The sequence below is a fragment of the Musca autumnalis genome, unplaced genomic scaffold (assembly GCF_047663935.1).
Source record: "Musca autumnalis isolate F117 unplaced genomic scaffold, ASM4766393v1 scaffold_1, whole genome shotgun sequence".
Taxonomy (NCBI): Eukaryota; Metazoa; Arthropoda; class Insecta; order Diptera; family Muscidae; genus Musca; species Musca autumnalis.
The window spans coordinates 86,769,343-86,792,384 of record NW_027411644.1 but is presented as its reverse complement, the minus strand read 5'-3'; the positions used below and the strand labels follow the sequence as shown (position 1 = coordinate 86,792,384).

Here is a 23,042-nt window from a genome sequence, read left to right as displayed (position 1 = left end):
TATCACAATGGAAGGTACAACATTCAAGTGGGGTATGGAGTGAATGCAACAATAGATGGGACTGAATTATGGAGCAGAAAAAGGACCATCAGAGCGTAAATTTTTTTTAATGAATATTTTTTCAATAATCGTGGATGTTTTAAAAAGCATTTTTTGTCGTGGATTTTTTAAAAATTATTTTTCAATAATCGTGGATTTTTTTAAAAATATTTTTTTCAATAACCGTGGATTTTTTTAAAAAATATTTTTTCCAAAAATCGTGGATTTTTAAAATTTTTTTTTGCAATAATCGTGAATTTTTTAAAAAATATTTTTTTCAATTATCGTGGATTTAAAAAAAAATTTTTCAATAATCGTGGATTTAAAAAAAAAAATTTGCAATAATCCTGCTGTTTTTTTTTTAAAATATTTTTTTCTATAATCGTGGATTTTTTAAAAAATATTTTTTCAGTAATCGTGGATTTAAACAAAATCAATAATCGTGGATTTTTTAAAAAAATATTTTTTTCAATAATCGTGGATTTTTTAAAAATATATTTTTTTAATAATCGTCGATTTTTTAAAAAATATTTTTTCAATAATCGTGGATTTTTAAAAAAATATTTTTTTTCAATAATAGTAGATTTTTTAAATAATCCTGGATTTTTTTACAAAATATTTTTTTCAATAATCGTAGATTTTTTAAATAATCCTGGATTTTTGTAAAAAATATTTTTTTCAATAATCGTGGATTTTTTAATAAAATTTTTTTTCAATAATCCTGGATTTTTTAAAAAATATTTTTTCAATAATCCTGGATTTTTAAAAAAATATGTTTTCAATAATCCTGGATTTTTTAAAAAATATGTTTTCTATAATCTTGAATTTTTTAAGAAATATTTTTTCTATAATCGTGGATTTTTTAAGAAATATTTTTCAATAATCGCGGATTTTTTAAAAACTATTTTTTCAATAATCGTGTATTTTTTAATTAATTTTTTTAAAAACTAACAATAATGGTGCATTTTTTAATTATTTTTTTTTTAAACTATTTTTTCAATAAACGTGCATTTTTTAATTAATTTTTTTCAAAAAATATTTTATCAATCATCGTGGATTTTTTAAAAAATATTTTTTCAATAATCAATATATTTTCAATAATCGTGGATTTTTTAAAAAATATTTTTCCAATAATCAATATATTTTCAATAATAGTGGATTTTTTAAAAAATATTTTTCCAATAATCGTCGATTTTTTAAAATATCTTTTTTCATTAATCGTGGATTTTTTTTAAAAAATCTTGTTCCCTTAATCGTGGATATTTTAGAAACATCTTTTCAATAGTCGTGGATATTTTAAAAAAATATTTTTTCTATAATCGTGGATTAATATAATCGTGATTTTTTTAAAAAAATATTTTTTCAATAATCGTGGATTTTTTAAAATATATTTTTTTCAATGATCATAAATTTTTTGAAAGATATTTTTTTAAATAATCCTGGATTTTTTAAAAAATATTTTTTCAATAATCGTGGATTTTTTAAGAAATATTTTTCAATAATCAAGGATTTTTTAAAAAATATTTTTTTCATTTTATAAAAAATATTTTATCAATAATCGTGGATTTTTTAAAAAATATTTTATCAATAATCGTGGATATTTTAAAAAATATTTTTTCAATAATCGTGGATTTTTTAAAAAAAATATTTTTTCAATAATCGTGGATTTTTTAAAAAATATATTTTCAATAATCGTGGATTTTTTAAAAAATATTTTTTCAATAATCGTGGATTTTTTAAAAAATATATTTTCAATAATCGTGGATTTTTTAAAAAATATTTTTTCAATAATCGTGGATTTTTTAAAAAATATTTTTTCAATAATCGTGGTTTTTTTAAAAAATATTTTTTCAATAATCGTGGTTTTTTTAAAAAATACTTTTTCAATAATTGTGGATTTTTAAAAATACTTTTTCAATAATTGGGGATTTTTCAAAAAATATTTTTTCAATAATTGGGGATTTTTCAAAAAATATTTTGTCAATAATCATGGATTTTTAAAAAATATTTTTTCAATAATTGTGGATTTTTAAAAATATGTTTTCAATAATTGGGGATTTTTCAAAAAATATTTTTTCAATAATTGGGGATTTTTCAAAAAATATTTTGTCAATAATCATGGATTTTTAAAAAATATTTTTTCAATAATTGTGGATTTTTAAAAATATGTTTTCAATAATTGGGGATTTTTCAAAAAATATTTTTTCAATAATTGGGGATTTTTCAAAAAATATTTTGTCAATAATCATGGATTTTTAAAAAATATTTTTTCAATAATCTGGAATTTTTAAAAAATATTTTTTAATAATCGTGGACTTGTTAAAAATATTTTTTCAATAATCGTGGATTTCTTAAAAAATATTTTTTCAATAATCGTGGATTTTTTAAAAAATATTTTTTCAATAATCATGGATTTTTAAAAATATTTTGTCAATAATCATGGATTTTTAAAAAATATTTTTTCAATAATTGGGGATTTTTCAAAAAATATTTTGTCAATAATCTGGGATTTTTGAAAAATATTTTTTAATAATCGTGGACTTGTTAAAAATATTTTTTTAATAACGTAGGATTTTTCAGAATATATTTTTTCAATAATCATGGATTTTCTAAAAAATATTTTTTCAATTATCGTGGATTTTTTAAAAAATATTTTTTCAATAATCGTGGATTTCTTAAAAAATATTTTTTCAATAATCGTGGATTTTTTAAAAAATATTTTTTCAATAATCGTGGTTTTTTTAAAAAATATTTTTTCAATAATCGTGGTTTTTTTAAAAAATATTTTTTCAATAATCGTGGTTTTTTTAAAAAATACTTTTTCAATAATTGTGGATTTTTAAAAATATTTTTTCAATAATTGGTGATTTTTCAAAAAATATTTTTTCAATAATTGGGGATTTTTCAAAAAATATTTTGTCAATAATCATGGATTTTTAAAAAATATTTTTTCAATAATTGTGGATTTTTAAAAATATTTTTTCAATAATTGGGGATTTTTCAAAAAATATTTTTTCAATAATTGGGGATTTTTCAAAAAATATTTTGTCAATAATCATGGATTTTTAAAAAATATTTTTTCAATAATCTGGAATTTTTAAAAAATATTTTTTAATAATCGTGGACTTGTTAAAAATATTTTTTCAATAATCGTGGATTTCTTAAAAAATATTTTTTCAATAATCGTGGATTTTTTTAAAAAATATTTTTTCAATAATCATGGATTTTTAAAAATATTTTGTCAATAATCGTGGATTTTTCAAAAAATATTTTGTCAATAATCATGGATTTTTAAAAAATATTTTTTCAATAATTGGGGATTTTTCAAAAAATATTTTGTCAATAATCATGGATTTTTAAAAAATATTTTTTCAATAATCTGGGATTTTTAAAAAATATTTTTTAATAATCGTGGACTTGTTAAAAATATTTTTTTAATAACGTAGGATTTTTCAGAATATATTTTTTCAATAATCATGGATTTTCTAAAAAATATTTTTTCAATTATCGTGGATTTTCTATAAATTATTTTCTCAGTAATCGTGAATTTTTTAAAGAATGTTCTTCAGGGACTTGGATTTCTTAAGGAATGTTTTTCAGGGACGCGGATTTTTTAAAGAATATTTTTCAAGGGCGTGGATTTTTTAAAGAATATTTTTCAAGGGCGTGGATTTTTTAAAGAATATTTTACAGGGATGTGGATTTTTTAAGGAATATTTTTCTGGGACGTGGATTCTTTAAGAAGTATTATTCTGGGACTTGGAGTTTATAAAGAATATTTTTCAGGGACGTGGATTTTTAAAGAACATTTTTCAGAGACGTGAATTTTTTTAAAGAAAAATTTTCAGGGACTTGGATTTTTAAAGAATATTTTTAGGAAATTAGATTTTTTAAAGAATTTTAAAGAATTTCAAGGACCATCCACAGCAGACGTAGAGCTGAGGGTATAATGAACCCAACTAAAACTCATTCAGGCAATCATTTCTTCCTCACCATCGCCATAGGTATACGACGACAAAGATAATCAGCGAATTATCGAAATGAACTTTGAACGAAAGGAAGGTAAACACTTTCTTCCATCAATCTCCCTCCTGCTCCCCATTAACACTTGGCAAAAAGGTACATTCCAAAAATCACTTGAAATACTCGCAAAACGATTTTGTTGACTTATGTTAATTGCAAATTGATGCTGCATTGCGTTGCTGTAGACGCTGCTTGAATTGCATAAAAAATGCAACTCAACGTAAGCGAAGTAAGAACAAAACGGGCACAAAAAACTAAACGTTCTATGTAAACAGCAGAAACTCCTCATAGCTAACGATGATGATGACGACAACGTTGAGCATTTCTCAGCGTAATGATGTTAAGCAATTGGCTTATTTTTATCGCTTAACGCTTTTTTTCCTTTTTGTTGTTTCTGTTGTTTGTGTATCTTGAAGTTAACTATCAGGCGATTATTCTGATCTATTGGCCTCAAACACTTGAATTTTGTTGACTTTGCACTTGTACGCGGTGCGTTCATTCGTTCGTCGATTCGCTCATTCATTGATTCACTCCGTTCATTCGTGAACGATAGACAGACGTCACTAACTAACTATGCTAAAATTAAGTAATTTAAACGCTTTTTTTATTTAATTAAGGTCTTGCTACTCGTCGTCGTCTTCACCGTTATCATCGCCATTCGGTTAAAGAGGATTATAAATATTTAGTTTATTGATCATTTAATTGATTGATTGGAAAGTTTTTCGCTGTAATTAGTGAAAAGTTTAACGGGAAATATTGGAAATTTCCAATGCTATGAGTGTTACAGTGGTGCAATTGTTAGCATGTTGGCCTTGCGATAAGAAGTTGAAAACTTGTCCAAAACTTAACACTTATTACAAGTGGTGTCGTACTGTGTACGTTCCAAACGCCTTCGATTCAGATATTTTATAATAGCTCATGCGATTTTAAAATTCTAAGGCTATTTAGTGATATCCGCCTGTGTTTACCTCTGCCTTTCATCTGTTAAAATCATGATGAAGTTTTGGATTATTTATTCTTAATAAAGTCCCCTTAGAACACTACCGTCATTTGGCTGTATTTAAGGGGCTTTATTTTAAAACCTAAAACCTTCAAAATACCGAATATCGGGAGGTACCGTTCTATGGGAGCTATATGAAGGCGTGAACCTATACCAACAAATTTCAGGTGGAAGGTTCTATACACCCAATGATAACTAAATACCAAATTTCAGCCATTTTGGTGGGATAATAAAGCTAAAACCTCCAAAATACCGAATTACGGGAGGTATCGTTCTATGGAGACTATATTAAGGCGTGGACCTATACCAACAAATTTTAGGTGAAACGTTTTGTATCCTCAACGAAGACTAATTACCAAATTTCAATCATTTTAATGGGATAATGAAGCTTTAACCTTCAAAATACCGAATATCGGGAGGTACCGTTCTATGGGGCTATATGAAGGCGTGAACCTATACCAACAAATTTCAGGTGGGAAGTTTTATACACCCAACGATAACTAAATACCAAATTTCAGCCATTTTGGTAGGATAATGAAGCTAAAACCTTAAAAATACCGAAAATCGGCAGGTACCGTTCTATGGGGGGCTATATCAAAACGTGGACCTATATATCCCATTTCCAATACCAACCATCCTGCAAGTAATAAAAACTTCTGTACCAAATATTAACTCTCTATCTTTAAAATTGCGAGCTGTATCTTGATTTTAACAGATAGACAGACAGATGGACAGACGGACATGGTTGAATGGACATAGAATTTTATGCTGATCAATAATATATATACTTTATAGGGTCTCCGACGAATATTTCGATGTGTTGCAAACGGAATGACAAATTTAATTATACCCTCCATATGGTGGAGGGTATAAAAATTAGGAAAATTTTCGTCTTTAGAGCACCCCACGCCCACAACTTCCAATATTTTGACCTACTTTTGTTGGTTTCCTTAGTTTTAATATGTTTACTATCGAATCCCGTATAGAAATTAAAAAATTTTGACAAAACAAAATTTTGATTTTTGGCCAGGAAAATCCATTATTGAGCCACCGTGGGTCGTAGTATTCTAAGACACTAGCCACTTGGTAAATTTCCGACTTGGAAGACATACTACAACAACAGCCTTTTGTTGTCTAGGTGAGTATTGAAAATGATGATCTACCCTAAGACACTAGCGCGACTTGGAAATAAACAAGAAGTCACCTTAGTTCGTTAGAGAGATATCTCTGTAATTTTGCATCTACCTCCAAAAATTCTAGAAATAATACCCTATCACGGTGTGCAATTCTTGTGTGTACAAATATCAAATTTAATGCTCTTTTGGTACTCTAAAGGGAGACCTTTTAGTCTGTTATGCAAAGACATTTCGGTTTTCTATGGAAAGACGTTTTCGTCTTCTATAGAATTACCCCTCTTTTTTGACTCCTATAACAAGAACTTTGTGTCTTCTAGAGAAAGATTTTCTACGTTTAAAACAAAAGGCCTTCTGGCCTTTTAAAAAGAGACCTTATGTTATCCTATATGATCACTTTTTGGTTTTCTATAGGAATGTCTTTGCGAAGACACCTTGGACTTCTAAGAAATGGTTTGTGGTCTTCTTTAGGAAGAAATCTTTATTTTTTAGGAAACAGCATACAGGTCTACATTACAATCAGTAGCAACGCGTAGCGCACGAGAAATGGAAAGGAGTGAAACATCATTAGCTAGTTAGCACCATCTGGTAGGAAAAACGCGTACCCGACGATTGGAATTTGAGTATTCTATGTACCGCCCACAAGAAAGGAGATAAGACCGTATGCTCCAACTATAGGGACATAAGTCTATAGGGGCACAGCTAATAATCTTGTAATGTCTTACCTAACTAACCGCCTACAATCTGTATGTGTAGGTAACTCGAAATCTAGACCGCTGACAGTACCAAAAGGAGTTCCTAAGGGATATATAGTACGGCCACTGCTTTTTATACCCTACACCACTATGTGGGGAGGGTACTATAAGTTGGTTTTGGCCAACAAGTTTGTAACGCATCGAAATAATGGTCGTAGATCCATACTTATATATACCAAAATGAATGTCTCGACGAGCTGAGTCGATCTGTCTATGTGTGTCCGTCCGTCCGTCTGTCCGTCTGTCCATCTAAACCTTGTAATCACGCTACAGGTCGCAATTTTGATCGGATCGTCACGAAATTTTGGATGTTGACGGGAGTCCCGGAGGGGAAGAAGCCTATTGATTTTGGTGATGGTCGGATACTATTTATGGGTCGGAAAGGGCAAAAAACTTAGGTGGATAAAAAGACAACGTTTTTTTCCAAAGCGAATATCTCAGCTTCTATATGGGGTATACCAAAAGCAAAACCTGACGATGAAAGCAGAAAATATCACCTTTCTAATGATGTAAAGTAGGCGCTCGTAGGTGATCAAACAACGAAGTAGCAAATAAAACCCCAATTTTTATTTTTGCGATTTTAATTATATTGACGAATATCACAGCTTTGGTTGAAAATTTTCCAAAAGCAAAGCCTGCCTATAAAAGTAAAAGATCCCGTCTTTACAATGATGCAAACTAGGTAGGCGTAGGTAACCAAATAACGAAGATATTGCAATAGTCGGTAATACATCCCATTTTTCTATTCTTTGGAAATCACGCTACAGGTCGCAAGTTTGATCGGATCGTCACGAAAATTTGAGGGTTAATGGGGGTCTCACAGATGAAGAAGCCTATTGATTTTGGTGATGGTCGGATAATATTTATGGGTCGGAATGGGCAAACACTTATTTGGAGAAAAGTCAACATTTTATTTCAAAGCCAATATCTCTGTTGCTTTAAGAGGTATATCAAAAGCAAAACCTGGCAAGAAAAGTAGAAAATATCACCTTTCCAGCGATGTAAATTAGGTTGTCGTATGTGGTTAAATAGCAGAGATATAGCAATAGTCGATAATGCATCCCATTTTCCGATTTTTTGTAATCACGCTACAGGTCGCAATTTTGATCGGATCGTCACGAAATTTTGGGGGTTAATGGGGGTCCCAAAGAGAAAGAAGCCTATTGATTTTGATGATGGTCGGATAATATTCAGGGGTCGGAATGGGCAAACACTTATTTGGAGAAAGGTCAACGTTTTATTTCAAAGCCAATATCTCTGTTTCTTTAAGAGGTATATCAAAAGCAAAACCTGGCAAGAAAAGTAGAAAATATCACCTTTCCAGCGATGTAAATTAGGTTGTCGTATGTGGTTAAATAGCAGAGATATAGCAATAGTCGATAATGCATCCCATTATCCGATTATTTTCTAATCACGCCACAGGTTGCAATTTTGATCGGATCGTCACGAAATTTTAGGGGTTAATGGGGGTCCCACAGAGGAAGAAGCCTACTGATTTTAATGATGGTCGGATAATATTTAGGAATGGACAAAAACTTATTTGGAGAAAAGATCTACGTTTTATTTCAAAGCCAATATCTCTGTGTCTTTAAGAGATATATCAAAAACATAACCTGGCAAGGAAAGTAGAAAATATCACCTTTACAACGATGTAAGGTAGGTTGTCGTAGCTGCTCAAACAACAGAGATATCGCAATAGTCGGTAATGCATCCCATTTTCCGATTTGTTTGTAATCACGCTACAGGTCGCAATTTTGATCGGATCGTCACGAATTTTTTGGGAGTTGAAGCGGGTGATAGTCGAATAATATTTAGGGGTCGGAATGGGGAAAAACTCATTTGGAGACAAATTCAAAGTTTTATTCTTTGTGAATATATTGGCTTCTAGTAGGGGTATTCCAACGGCAATGGAAGAAGAAAATATTACCTTTACATTGGTGTAAAGCAGGTTGGCGAAGGTGGTCAAACAAGGGAGATACCACAATAGTCGGTAATGCATCCAATTCTTCCATTTTTTTGCAACCAAGCTACAGGTCGTAATTTTGATCGGATGGTCACGAAAGTTTGGTTGCTTATGGGGGTCCCAGAGAGAAATAGGCATATTATTTTTGGTGGTAGTCGGATTATATTCCCTAAAAATAATGCTTACCAGTGAAAAGCTTATGCACAGGGGCAGTGGTGTAGGGTATCACATGGTCGGCCCCGTCCCGACTATAGCCTTTGCTCACTTGTTTCATTATATGCCAATGACCTTCCACTCCAATTAGAACATAGCAATGTTATGATGTACGCAGACGACGTACAAGTCTCAATATGCAGTTCGGTTAATGATGTTAGCGAATGCATTTCAAAACTAAATGAAGACCTTTCTCGCATATACATACAAATGGGCAACAGCAAATGGGCTTTTGTTAAATCCCCGGAAATCGAAATATCTTATAATCCATAAAAACAAACATTTCTCTGTACAAAACCCTAACATTGTTATTAATCACCAAAATATAGACAATGTTTCCAGCGCCAAAAATCTGGGTGTTGTGTTTAATAGCACATTGAGTTGGTCGAACCATGTAAATGTTGTTGTCGGCCAGACATATGCAAAACTACGTGCATTATGGTCCACACATACGTTTTCCCCAATTAACATTCGAATACTACTAGCTAAAACATTCCTGGTTCCCGGACTAATATATGGGTGTGAGGTTTTTGCAAGTAGTGACTCATCGAGTCAACGTAAGTTGAACGTAGCATTTAATAATATTATACGCTACATATACGGATTAAAAAAACACCAACATATATCTAATCTAGCCAACTCTCTCTATGGTGTTAATTTTAATACATTTCTGAAAATAAGAATACTAATATTCCTGCATAAAATTATTGTAAAACAGAAACCGTTATATCTCTTCGAAAAACTGAAATTTACTAGGTCCAACAGAGGCAGGAAGTTAATCCCATTAAGAAGACGAAGCCTTGTGGCAGAATGTCAGTTTTATATTAATTCTATACGTCTTTGGAACACTCTTCCCAATGCAATCCAAACCATCAGCAACGCGTTTACTTTAAAAAAAAGTCTTTTCAAATATTATACAAACTAAATTTTTGTTTAAAATTTCTTGTTTAATCTTACATAATTTTAATATAATTTTATAATTGTACTATCATCATAAATTAACAATATAATTATATCAATTAACTAATTGGATAAATTATACGTTACAATCAAGCCTGTACTGTAATTATAAGATTTTGTCTTGTTGTGCAGGTATTTAATAAATAAATAAATAAAAAAGTATAGATATACGTATCGAGATGCAACGATTGCATTGGCTTGGCCATATCATAAGATTGAGCGGGGATGAACCCGCTAAAAGGGTGTATAAATATGGGCCACATGGCGATACACGCAGAACTGGCAGTCCAAGGCTTCGATGGAGCAAACAAGTGGAAAAAGAGATAGAAAAAGCGAAGCAACAAACAGAGGAAATTAGAGATCTTTTCTTAGTTCGGCTTACCGAAACCATTTACCGATTATCCATTTTATTTCGGGATTTATTGCTGAGTTAGGCCATTATCTCCGGAGGCATGGACATGCGCCCGAAAAAAAATTGTACCGTCGTAAAGGGAGCCGGAAGGACAACCTATTGAAAAAAATTAAAACGATCCGAGAGGAGCTCTTAAACTTCACTTCTTTCGAATTTTGTGTGGGAGGTACCGAATGGAGTGGACCGATATGACCCATCTTCGAACTTGGGCAAAATATTAGCATATATGCTGAGGGTATAAAATATAAAAAAAAATCAAAATTTCAGCTTTGACCTTGAATAACTCTTCAACTACAAGAACTGCTTTAACACGTTTGCGGACGTGAATAATATAGCATTCATTTTCAGGGTGGCGTAGGATGACGTGAATGCTATAGCATTCAGATGCAAATTTAATTTTTATCCATTTACTTGTATACAATCTTAATGTTTGGTGATTTATATACATACATAGTACGAATAATTTCAAAATACCCATAATATAATAAATAAAAAATTATAATAATATTAATAATTAATAAATAAATACAATATAACTAATTTCGAAAATAATTGGGTGTCATTTTTTGCACCTCTTTGAATTTTTTGCGTCCGCGAACGTGTTAATGCATCGGAAAGCTGATTGCGTAGTCTGTCGAACAAAACAAAAAATTATAACAAGTAAAAAGTATTAGTCGGCTTTGCCGACAAAGATATACCCTCAGCCTGTGTGAATTGACACACACTTTTTTCCCAAAAAAAACTTATGTATTTAGGAGGTTTTCAAAATTTTGGGCGTATGAATCGACCAAAATATGCATTTGAATTAAAGCTAAAAAATTTTGCGGTTGAGGTACCAAAAAGTCCATAGTCCATTTTGGGAGTGGGTCTTATTTTGGGAATCATTTCTCTCTATAAATATCGCGCCCACCTGTCATTTCAGTTGGTCACGCTATAATTTAGATTTGTTGGGCCATTATATCAGGAAACATACGAGTATACTTGCCTGCGAAAAACATAATATTGTTGTAAACAGGGACACTAGTAGTACCTTCGGAAAAAAATTGCAAAGGATCATCGAACAGACCCTTAACTGCACAAAAATGTTGATCATTTCTATGGGTGATACCCCAAGTAGTGAACCGATGGAAACACTTCTGAACATAAACTAAGTTTGGACAAAATATTTCGAGATCCAAAGTTGGATCAAATCGGGTTTTTAAAGCTTTCGGGTCATTTTCGCAAGAAGTATGGGCTTGCCTCTCAAAAAAGGTGTACCATCATAATCTTCTCTTTTCCGAAATATTATGTGGGAGGTACTTGAACGAGTTGACATACATATATAGTCCATATTCTAACCGGATCTATGTCTAGTAAAAATATTACGATGCGGAAGGTATGGATCAAATCGGTTGCTGTCTTCGAGAGTTGTCGTGCGCACAATTTCAGCGAAAATTTTTGAACTTTTGTGAGGGAGGTGGCAGAAGGAGAGGACAGATGTGGCCCATCTTAGAACTTATTTTAATTTTGCGCAAAATATTACAAGGGCAAAACGGTTTATCCGTTCGAGAGTTATCGTGCACTCCATCCACTAGACAAGGTGCCATAGCGGGTTTTTACAGCTTTCGGCCCATTTTCTCAGGAAGCATGGACTTGCCCCTGAAAAACTTGTACCGTCGTAATGGTGATAGCAAATACAAGTTGCTACAACAAAAATCAAAGCGATTCGAGAGGAAGTCTTAACTATACTTTTCCGAAGTTTGTGTGGGAGGTACCCGAAGGAGTGGACCGACATAGTCCATATTAGAACTTGATCTATATCTGGAAGAAATTTTACGACGTGCAAAGTATGGACCACATCGTTTAGCCCCTTCCAGTTATCGTGCGCTAAAAATTTGCAAAAATTTTTGAACTTTTGTGGGGGAGGTACACGAGGGAGTGTACCGATATGGTCCATCTTCGAACTTAAGCTAAGATTGAGCAAAAAAATTATGAAGTGCAAAATTTGGTTCGAATCGGTTGATACGTTCAAGAGTTATCATGCGCACCAGCCAGCCAGACAGACAGACGGACGGACATTGCTAAATAGACTCCAAATTGTCTAAAACGGATTTAGTCCAAACATACTTAGGGTCTAAAAACATTATTTCGATGAGGCACATTTTGTCCGTATGAAAGTGTATACACCCTCGTTAGCATAAATGCTGAGGGTATAAACAAGGTATTCCAAATTGAAGAAGAAAAGCAAATAGAGATTAATGGAAATCTTTTCTTAGTTCGGCTTATGGGACAAATGTTCTGTAGAGCGCCAACTTTGAAAGTAAGTATGGGAACACATGCCTGCCTTTTATCGGAAGATTTTTCGGATTTCTATAGAAATACATTTCGATATTCTATGGGAAGACCTTTGGTTTTGTATGAGAAAATCTTCTTGGACTTCTAAAGCATGACCTTTCTCTCTTTGATAGAAAGTTTCTTCTTGTTCTTAGAAAACCTTCTGGCATTCTAAATAAAAACCTCTTTATAAATTTTCTCGTTTAGAGTTAAGCTTGATGATCGAAATGTTTTTGCAAGTGAAAAAGGAAAGCCAAGAACTCGAACCAACACAGTCACCAAATTATGTGACCTGGTTTCGCTGTTAGTTGAGCAGCTCTTCAGACATATCGACTGTGGAATGGCTTTTCTGTCCTAGAACTTTTGGTTTTTCAAATGCAAATGTGTTTTTTATACAATAACGGATATTTGGCCGTTGAATTGTATTTTTCTTCATGACAAACGCTTTTTTGCGCTGCCTTTGAAGATATGGGTTTGGCTTTGAACGCTAAGTCATTAAAAATGATCTTCGCCCCAACAGGCAAAATTTCAGAACCTTTTAATTTTTTTATTTATTATTGTCTTTTTAGGACGAATGCCATTATTTATGAACGTTTTTTTAAATTAATTAATTAATTTTTATATGCATGTATATTTGCCTTCTTTACGGTGTTCTTTTGTTTCCTATAGGAAACTCTTTTGTCTTCTATAAGAAATTCATTGTTCTCTATGATAAGATTTTTCGGTTCTCTATAGGAAAATCCTTTGGCATATTTTGTCCAAACTTAGTTTAAGTTCGAAGCTTGGCCATAGCTGTTCAAACCTTCGGGTACTTCCCCCACAAAAGTTCCAAATTTTTCTGTAAAATGGTGAGAACGATATCTCTTGAAGAGAGCACTCGATTTGGTCTAATCTTTTGTGATATACATATATCGGGTTAAAATATGGACTATATCGTTCGTTGTTTTCTGGGGCAAGTCCCTACACCCTGAGATAATGGCCTAAAGGCTCCAAGAAACCCTAATGGCACCAACAAAAATAGCAAATCCGCAAGATTACTCTCGCAGGAGGTTTCTCATTCCTCCAAACTTTACACATCGTATTATTTTATCCAGTAATAAGTCAGGTTGGAATATGGACTACAACTGTCCCATCCTTCGGGAACCTCCCAAACAAAATTTGGGAAAAGTGCAGTTAAACAGCTCATCTCTGATCGTTTTGAAATTTTTTCACGAAAAGTTCTTCTTGTGGGTCCTGTTACGATGGCGCAGTTTTTCGATGGTTACTCCATTCTTCCTGAGATAGTGGCCCACAATATCCAAAACAGCCTGCCGGCACCAACTAAGTTGATTTGTACGTAAGATAATCCTCGAATGGAGAAACCGATTTGGTCCAAACGTTGTACATCGTATTATTTTTTACTGCCTCGAATTATGTCCAAATATCGACAACGTCGGACCACTTTTTCGGGTACCTCCCACACAAAGTTTAGAAAAAAGGGTATTTTAAGGACTCGTCAGGGATTCTTGTTTTAGGCAACATGTTTTGTATGCGGCCCTAGTTAAAACGGTAAATTTTTTTCAGGGCGAATCCATATTTTTTGAGAATTTGGCCCAAAAACTCAAGAATATAGAGGTCAGAAGTATTATGTTTGCTTCATTTCTTTAGATTCGAGGGTGAAGGTATATCTCTGTCGCCACAGCTGACTGATACTTTCTTACCTGTTCCGATTTATAAATACTAATCATCTATAGACAATTATCATTTATTTCATAGAAAAATCCGTGTCTTTTGACAGACTGGTCAAAGAAAACAAGTGCAAAAGTGTTAAGTTCGGACATGCCGAACTTGTTATACCCTCAACCATGAAATATTATGAACTAAAACGAAATAAATGGGGAGTTTTCTGACAGCTGGCAATCCTTATTTGGCCGAAAAGTTGAATAAAACTTTATAATACCTGAAATCGGGCGGTACACAGTGGTTCAGGAATCGGGTTTCCTGGCCAAAACCCCAATATTTTATCGCCACCGATTGTCAATTTCCATACGGGATTCGAAAGTAAACATATTGAAACTAAGGAAACTAATAGGGTCAAAATATTGGAGGGTGTGGGCGTGGTGTGCTCCAAAAGGCGACAACTTTTTTAGCAATTTTGGGAAATTCGTCATTTTTGCATATTTCTGGAGAAAGAAGGAAACTAAAACAGACATTATTCTTATTGTTTTTTTGTTAGGTAGGTAGGACTGTTGTCCTTAAGGGGCTATGGCCACTTATTGAGCACGAAAAATTACATTTTTTTTTCAAAAAATCTGCCAATTTTTTAGAGATTTTGTTTTCATCTGTTATATCAGACTTTTTTTAAAATCGGACTTTTTTTTTAAATATTGCGCAGTGTCCTGACAAATACCAGCCACAGCATATTCCACTCAACTGGCCCAATTGCTTAATCAAAGCACTCCTCGTCCCGATAACATATCAGCACAATGACAAAGTATTGCCCACTCCACGCAATGGTTGTAAAATCCATACTTGGATACCAGAGACCTCCACCAAGGAATCCATGGTATGACCAGCAGTGTCGTGCTGCTTCCGAAGAGAAAAATGCGGCATTTAGGGATATTCTACAATCAGTAGCAACGCGTAGCGCACGAGCAAGGTATAAGGAGAAAAGGAGAGAGGAGAAACGTCTTTTCTGTGGGAAAAAGAAAGAAATGAAAAAGCGGGAGTGGGAAAAAATCGATATGTACAGGAGCCAGAATGAAGTTCAAAACTTCTACCAAAGAGTGGAACATCAAACTGATGGCTTTGGTACAAGTACATCCTCCTGTACAGACCAGCAAGGTAATTTGGTAACTGATGCAGATAGTATGCTCAGGATATGGATAGAGCATTTTTCCAAACTGTTGGTATCCAATAGTAGCGAAGACGACGAAGATACCACAGATCCCATCCCAGAAGATGGTATTGAATATATACCGACCGTCTAAAGAATAATAAGACAGCAGGAGCCGATGGCTTACCAAAACCGGAGGCGACACTTGTAAAATTTTGAAATATTAATTTTATAACTGAAAAAAATTAAAGCTTTCGCATCGAAGCGTGGATATCTAGGAAACTAGAGCAGATAAGAGAAAACCGACCAAAAATGCAGAAAAAGTATACCGGTAATCCCTTGAAACCACATGTATCTCATAAAGTCAAAAATGGCATATGGAACACTTAAGCATGACACCAACAATATGTGCATGTTTTGTTATATAAGGGTACCATATAAGGGTACCTTTAGCTACATTTTATTGACGGACTTGTAACTTGACATTTAAGGTTCCCACTGCTCACAAAACTTCGAACATAACGTTTTTTTACTTGTTAACCTTTAGCTTTCAACATAACCTCAAATAATTAAAAAAATTCTTTAAAAAATATAATTATCGCATTAATTAAAATCAATCCTTAAAAACAAAAAAATAATTGTCTTTCAACAAACAAGCTTTTGTGTTGAAAGAGAAAATTTACCCCTTCCCCTTTCAAACTTACCCTCCATAATATCCATAATGTTATTGGTTATTTCGACACTGGGAAATTGTAATGGCGCTGCTGCGGCCAATGCTTTCATGGATAAATTTTCTGGGTTTTTGATGTTGTTGTTGATATTATTGCTGTTGTTGTTGTTGAAAAATTTCATACTTGTCGCATAATCCTTTTTTATGTGAGTGTCGAATTTAAGGTCTGTTTGTAGTGTGGTCATGTCATTAATCATGTTTGAATATTTGTGGGTAACGACGTTGTGGTGTTGATGATGATGATGGTAATTCTAGTGGGGGCTGATAGTCGTCCTCAACTTAGTTGGTGTTGTCGTTGTTGTTGCTTTTGTTATTTTTATTTGTTGCTTTTAATGTTGGCGTAAATCCTCTTCGTGGTATTTATTCCGGCTACTGTTTGTTTGGTTGGTTGTTATTTTTGGTTTTAGCTACCAAAAAACAACAACAAAATATGTTTGCACCGGACACACTCAGACACACAGCAAAACCAAATTGTGATAATCTGTAATAATCATAAAAGATATTAATTAGTTCAAGTGTTTACATTTTGGGAATAGGGTGTAGGTTTAAAGGGGTAATTTAAATAAAAACGGTATAGAAGTAAAAAACGATAATTGGGAAACATTAAATTATGGAATAAGCAATTTGAATGGTGAAATATTTAAGGTATTTTATTAAGGAGGATTTTCAACATCAATGAATGTTAGCTCATCCCCAAGGCGAATTTAACAAGGTGATCCAAAAGGCGAATTCGGGCGAATTCAGGCCGTAGTCTTCATTTCTGTCAAAATTGTTTGCGCAAAATATCCACAAAAGTTAGAAAAAAAAACGGTAAAATATTCTTCGCAAAGTTTAAATAAAGATTTTGTAGACATGTATTTCTTTATAAAAGCCAAATATTTTTTTTTATTTATTTTTCATTAAAAATATGTTTTGACAGCAAATGAAGACATCAGTTGATATTACTGTATCAGCTTCTTTCTTGCATCATGCTCAACTCTTAAAACGAAAGGTTATCTATGGCATAAATTACATTTGTTGGAACCACTTTGCGATTTGCATTCTATTCTATATTACAATTACTCGTTTCCTTGACTACATTTTTCTTTATCCTTATTTAACATAACTTATCCTTCTTAATGTGATTTAATTAATTTCCTTTAATTGCCTTACAATTTCCACATTAACATAAAATATTTATCTACTTTAAAAAAATATATTTATTGAATTATTTCTTCTGCAATGAATGACAATCAATGTTGGCGGACATTTATGATCTCTTCTTTGGTGGTTTCTTTGGCACGAAGCTGTCGCCGGCAGAGTTAAGCGCTTAAAATGAAATATTCAGTATTTTATTCGCTAAATTTTAATTAATTTAAATCCCACCAACCATCCACCAGACCTGCCACCAACCCACCCAGTCAGTACAAACAACAGCAGTAAATGAACTATCTTTATGGCAGTGGCGCAATATCTCTTCGACCATTCGAGCTACCGACCGACCACGCAACCAACCAATACCATTACTATAACCGCACACATGTGGTCATATTAAATAAAGGCAATTTTTTCAAATTATCACAATTTCCAATGTAACGGCATCATCAAAAAAATAATCATAAAAAGGGATATCAATGGAAGTTGAATTAACATATACCACCTCTAGCTGCCGCTCTCATACTTTCCACTCTTCCACACTTTATCATGGCTCACATTCTCATAACCATTATACAATATGCAGGTTAATTATTTCACTACTTATGCGCTCATGTGAAATTGTCAGAATGAGATGATGGTCGCGGGCGAATGGGTAACAAGGATTGAAATGAGTTTCATTAACAACAACACCAACAACAATAGCAACAATGCTTTTTGCCATTGGCAGTCAGTCAGTGAGTGGTTGGGCCACTTGACTACTTTTACTGCCACACAATAACAAAGGGAAAGACTGCCAGCCAGACGGACGAACGTAGCAGTAGTTGCAAGCCATCTGGTCGCCGCCAAAGCCAAAGTGACTGGCGGCTGATACGCGGCATCAACTGTTGTCACAAGTGAAAATAAGTAAAAGCAACGGTTTAGAGGGAAGACTACACTAACACCCTACTCCAATTACCCAGGAGAGCAACAAATCTTCTTAGAGAAGTGCAGAAAACCTTCTTGAAGAATATCGGTAAGCCTTCTTGTAAAAGAGAAGGAGATTTTCCTATAAAAGATAAGGAGTTTTTTTTAGAGAAGAGCAGGAGGTCTTCTAATGGAAGAGAAGGAGATCTTCTAACAGAAGAGGAAAAGGTCTTCTTCTAGAATAGCAGGAGGTATTTTTATAGAAGAGCAGTAAGTCCTCTGGAAAAGAGCAGAAGGTCTTCCCAAAGAAGACCAGGATGTGTTCGTATAGAAAAGCAGGAGGTCTTCTTATGGAAAACCGAGAGGTCGTCTTATAAAAGAACGAGAGGTCTTCTCATAGAAGAGCAGCTAATAGAAGTCTAGGTGGTCCTCTAATAGAAGAACAAAAGGTTTTCTCATAGAAAAACAGAAGGTCTCCTTATAGAAGAGCAGGGGGTCTTCTAATAGAAGAGGAGGAGGCCTTCTCATAGAAGAACAAGAGGTCTTCTTTAATAAAAGCAGGAGGCCTTCTTATGGATAAATGAAAGGTCTTCCAATAGAAACCCAGGAGGTCCTTTAAGTGCAGAAGACCAGGAAGAAGAGGAGGAAATCTTATAGAAGAGCAGGAAGACTTCTCACAGAAGAGCAGAAGGTCTTTTTATAAAAGTCCAGGTGGTCTTGCCATAGTAGAACAGGAGATTTTCTCATAGAAAAACAGAGGTATTCTTATAGAAGAGCAGAAGATTATCTTATAAAAGAGCATAACTTCTTCTTATAGAAGAGGAGGCTTTCTGATAGAATAGCAGGATGTCTTCTTATAGAAGAGCAAGTGGTCGTTTTATAAAAAAAAACAGGAAGAAAATAAGAAGGTATTCAGTATTCTTACAGAAGACAAAGATGCGGATGAAGAGGTATTCTTATAGAAAACCGAGAGGTCGTCTTATAGAAGACCATGAGCTCTTCTCATAGAAGACCAAGAGGTCTTCTCATAGCTGATCAAGAGGTCTTCTTATAGAATACCAAAAGGTCTTCTTATAGAAGAAGTCATCTCATGGAAGACCAAGAGGTCTTCTCATGGAAGACCAAGAGGTCTTCTCAAAGAGAAGCAGGAGCAGCTCTTTTATAGAAGAGCAGAAGATCTTCATATAGAACAGCAGGAGGTCTTCTTAAAAAAGACAGGGGGGTATTTTTATAGAAGACAAAACGTTTCTTATAGAAGAACAGGAAGTCTTCTCAGAAGAGACCATTAGTTCTTTTTAGAGAAGAGCAGGGGTATTCTTATAGCAGGAGGCCTTCGCTTAAAAGAGTATGAGGTGTTCTTATAGAAGAGCAGGAGGTTTTCTTAAAAAAGATAAGGAGGTCTCCTTATAGAAGAGCAGAACGGGGGGTCTTCTTATAGAAGAGCAGGATACCATTTTATAAAAGAGGATGAGGTCTTATTATAAAAGAGCAGGATATCTTCTTATAGAAGAGCAGGAGTTCTTTTAATAGAAGAGCAGGATCACATCTTAAAGAAGTGCGTGAGCTCTTCTTAAAGGAGAGCAGGGTATCTTCTTTCAAAAGAACAGGAAATCTTCTTTTAGAAGAAAAACATGACGTTTTCTGCTAGAAGAGAAGAGCAGGAGTTCTTCATAGAGAAGAGCAAGAGCTATTTTTATAGAAGATTAGAAGGTCTTCGTATAGACGACCGAAAGCTTTTTCTATAAACGACCGAAAGATGTTCCCATAGAAGGCTGGAAGGTCTTCTATAGATGACCGGAAGGTATTCCTATAAATGACCGAAAGGTCTTTCTTTAGACGACCGGAATGTCTTCATGTAGAAGACCGGAACACCATCCTATAGACGACCGGAAGGTCTTCCTATAGATGACCGAAAGGTCTTCTTATTGAAGACCGGACCATCCTAAAGAAGACCGGAAGATCTTCCTATAGAAGAACGGAAGGTCTTCCTATAGACGACCGAAAGGTCTTCCTATAGAAGACCGGTAAGTCGAACTATAAAAGATGGGAAAGTCTTCTTAAAGAGCACCCGAAGGTGTTTCTATAGATGACCTGAAGGTCTTCCTAAAGAAGACCGGAAAATCATCATATAGATGACCTGAAGGTCTTTCTATAGACGACCGAAAGGTCTTCCTATAGACGACCGCAGGTCTTCCAATAGAAGACCGGAAGGTCTTTCTATAGACGACCGGAAGGTCTTCCTATAGAAGAACGGAAAGTCTAACTATAAAAGTCTTCTTAAAGAGCACAGGAAGGTTTTTGTAAAGATGGCCGGAAGGTGTTCCTATAGATGATCTTAAGGTCTTCCTAAAGAAGACCGGAAGAAGACCCGAATGTCTTCCTAAAGAAGCCCGGATGGTCTTCCTAAAGACGACCGGAAGGACTTCCTAAAGAAGACCGGAAGATCTTCCTAAAGAAGACCGGAAGATCTTCCTATTGAAGACCGGAAGGTCTTCCTAAAGAAGACCGGAAGCTCTTCCTAAAGAAGATCGGAAGGTCTTCCTAAAGGAGACCGGAAAGTAATCTTAAGAAAACAAGAAGGTTTTCCTAAAGAACACCTGAACGTCTCCCTAAAGAAGACTGGAAGGTCTCCCTAAAGAAGACTGGAAGGTCCTACTATAGAAGACTGGAAGGTCAACTTATAGAAAACCAGTTGGTTTTTTTATGTAATACCCGTAGGTATTTTTATAGAAGACAATGAGGTATTTTTTTAAAAGGCCAGGAAATCCTCCTATAGAAAACTAAGAGGTCTTACTATAGAAGGGCTGGAAGTCTTATCAAAGAAGACTATAAGGTATTCTTGAAGAAATCTAGGAGACCATCTTAAATGAGACTATTTGGTCTTCTTATGTAGGACCAAAAGGGTCTTCTCATAACAGATCATTAGGTCTTTTTATAGAATACCAGGATAGGATACCGGAAGGCCTTCCTATAGCATATCATCATGTCTTCTTAAAGAAGAACAGGAGGACTTCCCTATAAAAACCAGGAAATCTTCGTAAAGAATATCAGAAAATCGTCCTACGGCAGATCATGATGTCTTCTTATAGAAGATCGGGAATTCTTCTTATAGAATACCAAGAAGTCTTGTTACAGATTGCCAGGAGGTCTTCTTATAGACTACAGTATGCGATAACAATAGGTCTTCTCATAGAAGACCAGTTATGCTACCATAGCAGACCATCAGGTCTTCTAATAGAGGACCAGTTGGTCTTTTTATGGGGAAAATTAGGTCACCTCCCTTAATTCCTTCTGGTATTTTCTTTTTATGTGCTGCAACCTGTTACATATGAAATGGAAATATTAATATGCCCTCCTTTTCGTATCTCTTTAGAAGAAAAAAAGAAGCTGTTACGTCAAATATGCCGTCAAACAAGCAACCGACCAACCAACAACCAAACAGTCAGTCAGTCGACCAACCAAGCAACCAGTCAACCAGCAGAAGTAGTGGCAATGCCATTGTGGCAGTGGCATCATATCATTAACATGATTATTATCATTGCCTGTGGCGTAGATAGTGGTATTGGTGGCAGATGTATAATAAAGTTTCATGAACATGCAACCTGCATCACCACCACCAACAGCGTCAGCTGCTGCAACAGCAACAGCACTAAACCAACCATTCGCAATTGTTAAAAATTACTCATCTCTGTGTGGCGGCGGCGCCAAGTTGCTTTGACTTGCCCATGGTGCTGGGATTCCTAGTGTGTGTGTGGAATTGACTTTATTGTTCTTTTTTTGTACTTTTGTGTGAATTTAATTCCTGTTTAATTTAATAATAAACAAATAAAATAATATACAACACTTATACACATTCGGGCACTCATTTACACACCGCGTTTGAGCACTCAACTTTTGCGTTGAGTGTGTGTGAAACATGCAATGTGCGGTGTATGCGAATGGCCGAATGTATGTGTGTGTGTTTGTTGCATGTGTCCGTTTAAACAACACTAATTATTTGTGCAATTTTTATTATTAATTAACTAATTAATGTAAATATGATATTAATCCACCAACCGACATAAACTCGTTTTCACTTAACAAAAGATGTGGGACAATGGTAAAGCGCGTTAACAAAATGAACGAAAGAAAACAACACCACACAATTGAATTGAATTCATAAAAAGGAGGAAAACATACAAACACATTTTTACTAAATTAAAATTAATGTTAAATATTGAAATAAAATGGGTTGAAATTTCATTAGCGGAAAAATGAATGTCATTTAATTATTATTTTAGTTATGGTGGTTGTTGTGCAACCCGCGGCAAAATGACAAGAATTCTCTATGAAAATCAATTCTATATTTTGTCCAATATTATAGGAACACAATGCTGAATACGAACGGCATGTCGAATATTGCACGACACCATTTGCACAGATAAGGCCAGAAAATGTGGTTTTATCTTGCTTAGGACGTGAAAGCAAGCGCATAATAGTTAATGTTGTCCGATTTTTAAAGATTCCTTAAAGTTATTAAACCTAAACTTTCTATAACACTATGCAACACTGAAAATGCAAACAACTTCTAGTATGCATTTTTTGAAAGTACATATTTAGACGTCAAAAACCATAGTAGGGTTTTGTCCTGTCAGATCCAGTTCGGA

At 34.0% G+C, this 23,042-nt stretch overlaps 1 protein-coding gene across 1 annotated transcript in view; it reads right to left on the bottom strand.

The window, feature by feature from the left end:
- The window catches only part of wat (waterproof), a 225,089-nt gene that overhangs the window by 19,370 nt on the left and 182,677 nt on the right, over positions 1 to 23,042 (bottom strand). Inside the window, exon 3 of the mRNA XM_073984023.1 lies at positions 16,331 to 16,837. Within this exon, the coding sequence (XP_073840124.1) occupies positions 16,331 to 16,553 (223 nt within the window). The 5' untranslated portion in view covers positions 16,554 to 16,837. The remainder of the gene's footprint in view (positions 1 to 16,330; positions 16,838 to 23,042) is intronic.